The sequence below is a fragment of the Mastomys coucha genome, unplaced genomic scaffold (assembly GCF_008632895.1).
Source record: "Mastomys coucha isolate ucsf_1 unplaced genomic scaffold, UCSF_Mcou_1 pScaffold20, whole genome shotgun sequence".
Classification (NCBI taxonomy): domain Eukaryota; kingdom Metazoa; phylum Chordata; class Mammalia; order Rodentia; family Muridae; genus Mastomys; species Mastomys coucha.
The window spans coordinates 80484043-80486060 of NW_022196903.1; the positions used below are offsets into that span (position 1 = coordinate 80484043).

A 2018-nucleotide genomic window follows, 5' to 3' on the forward strand; every position below is an offset into this window, starting at 1 on the left:
CAGAAATCTGCCTGCCTCTGCCTCCCAAGTGCTGGGATTAAAGGCGTGCGCCACCACTGCCCGGCAAGGTTTTTCTTCTATCTCACTGTATTTTCTGCTGATCTTCAGTGCCATTTTCCTAATGAAGATTGGAGCAAGCAAATCCTACTAAATCAGTGTTGCACTTTTGCCATGGGGTTGAAACAAAATAGTTTCTTGTGGATCTATTGTACCAGTGAAGCGAAGACCTTTAACAACATTAAAAAAAAAAAGAGCTGTCATGTTTCACTCTGGGATTGTCTGACTCACTCTACTCAGTATAGGAGGGAATCCAAGCTCTCCGCAGAAACTGCTGTGCTCCAAAGTATCTTGGCTGGAGGGTGTCTTGTCTTCTAGCTGCAGTAGAAGGCACAGTCTATTACCTGTCCTGTGTAAGCATCCTTGGTGAGGAGCTGTTTGTTCTCATCAGTTCTTTAAGATGCCTTCCAGGCCTTTAGGACTGGGAATAGCTTCTGTGGTCTTGGGCTGGTAGATATATTACATGCAGTTGATGTGTGTATTGAAACTGATGGAAACTGAGTATGTTTAAGAACCAGGCAAGGCCTTGGTGGTGTCAGTCTCTGTTGCAGCTCGGATGGCTGTTGCTTTGGTTTTTTTCTCTGGCTTTGATAGCCTTTGCCATTCAAATCTTATATGAGAAAATGGAGTGTTGATTTGTTTTTCTTTTCCATTTCTTTCTCCTCTTTTTTTTTTTTCATAATGAAGCTCTGCATTTTTCTTGCCCTAGCAGATTCAAGCCCCAGCGAGACAACAGCCAAAAGTTCAGACAACTCCACCTCCAACCATCCAGGGACAGAAAGTTGGATCTCTTACTCCTCCATCATCCCCCAAAACCCAACGTGCTGGGCACAGGCGGATTCTCAGTGATGTAACCCACAGTGCAGTCTTTGGGGTTCCTGCCAGCAAATCAACCCAGCTGCTCCAGGCAGCTGCAGCTGAGGCCAGTCTCAATAAATCTAAGTATGTTTGTTCTTATCATGTGAGCAAGATCTGTGCTGGGTTACTACTATATGATTCTTTGCATAACCTTGTGGCGGTGTGATAGTAAGCGCGTGCTAGTGCATGTCTGTATTTAATAAGAGATCATAAGCTTTCTACAGTATGTGCACTGTACAGATCATAAAACTCAGTTTCCATTCTTCCATCTGGCCTGTGCTCCCTGTACTGACAGTTATACTGTGGATACCCAACACTTAGAAGGTGTTGTCTCAGCAAGCATTGTCTGCACAGGCGACTTGGCTCATTGTGACCATTGGATCTGCTGCTTCTCCTCTCCCAGAGGGAACATGCTTTGACTCCTTAGGTTTGTGTGAGGTGTTCTCTTTCCTTTCATGCAGTACTTTGTCTAGGAACTTTCTTCTTAAAAGTATAAATCACAGTTTGATCATGAATTATTTGGGTGTTTGGCCGATCTTCATGAACCTAATAGGTTGCTGGTTCTCTGCTTCATGTAAAGTCAGTCTTATTGACCATTGTGAAGTCAGTGTAATTTTAGACCCATAGCTTCCTTGATACCATGCCAGCTATGGTTAATCATATTTAAGTCAAGAAAGACTGAAAGAAAAGTAAGTGATCTAAATATAGGAAGTAGTGATATGTCTTTGTTTGTTTGTTAGTTTGTTTATTTATTGATAGAATGCTTCTGCCATTGAACATCGTTCTGAACATGGGATGATAGCTTAGTACTACCTGGATCCTGAAAGATCAGAGGCAGCCAAGAAAGGGGGCTTGGTTTTGCTTGACACACTTGACACACAGGCCTCAGCATAGGTTGCTGTAGACCCTAACCTGAAGAGTCTTGTAAAAGACAGGCAAGCTGCAAGATTTCCTGAGAGCTGAAGTGAAGGAGACAGCATTTGTAAAGACTAAACTTTCTAGTTTCTGTGGGAAGTCCTTTAGGAAAACACTGGGAGCCGGGCGGTGGTGGCGCACGCCTTTAGTCCCAGCACTTGGGAGGCAGAGGCGGGCGGATTTCTGAG

The 2018-nt window shown here is 43.9% G+C and overlaps 1 protein-coding gene across 10 annotated transcripts in view; it reads left to right on the plus strand.

Annotated features, from left to right (window-relative positions):
- Positions 1–2018, plus strand: part of Aak1 (AP2 associated kinase 1) — a 155225-nt gene that overhangs the window by 116351 nt on the left and 36856 nt on the right. For 8 of the 10 annotated variants that reach the window (XM_031382444.1, XM_031382451.1, XM_031382443.1 and 5 more), the window contains one exon: positions 767–999. In XM_031382444.1, the coding sequence (XP_031238304.1) occupies positions 767–999 (233 nt within the window). The remainder of the gene's footprint in view (positions 1–766; positions 1000–2018) is intronic. The other 2 variants (XM_031382445.1, XM_031382453.1) reach the window with 1 other exon arrangement.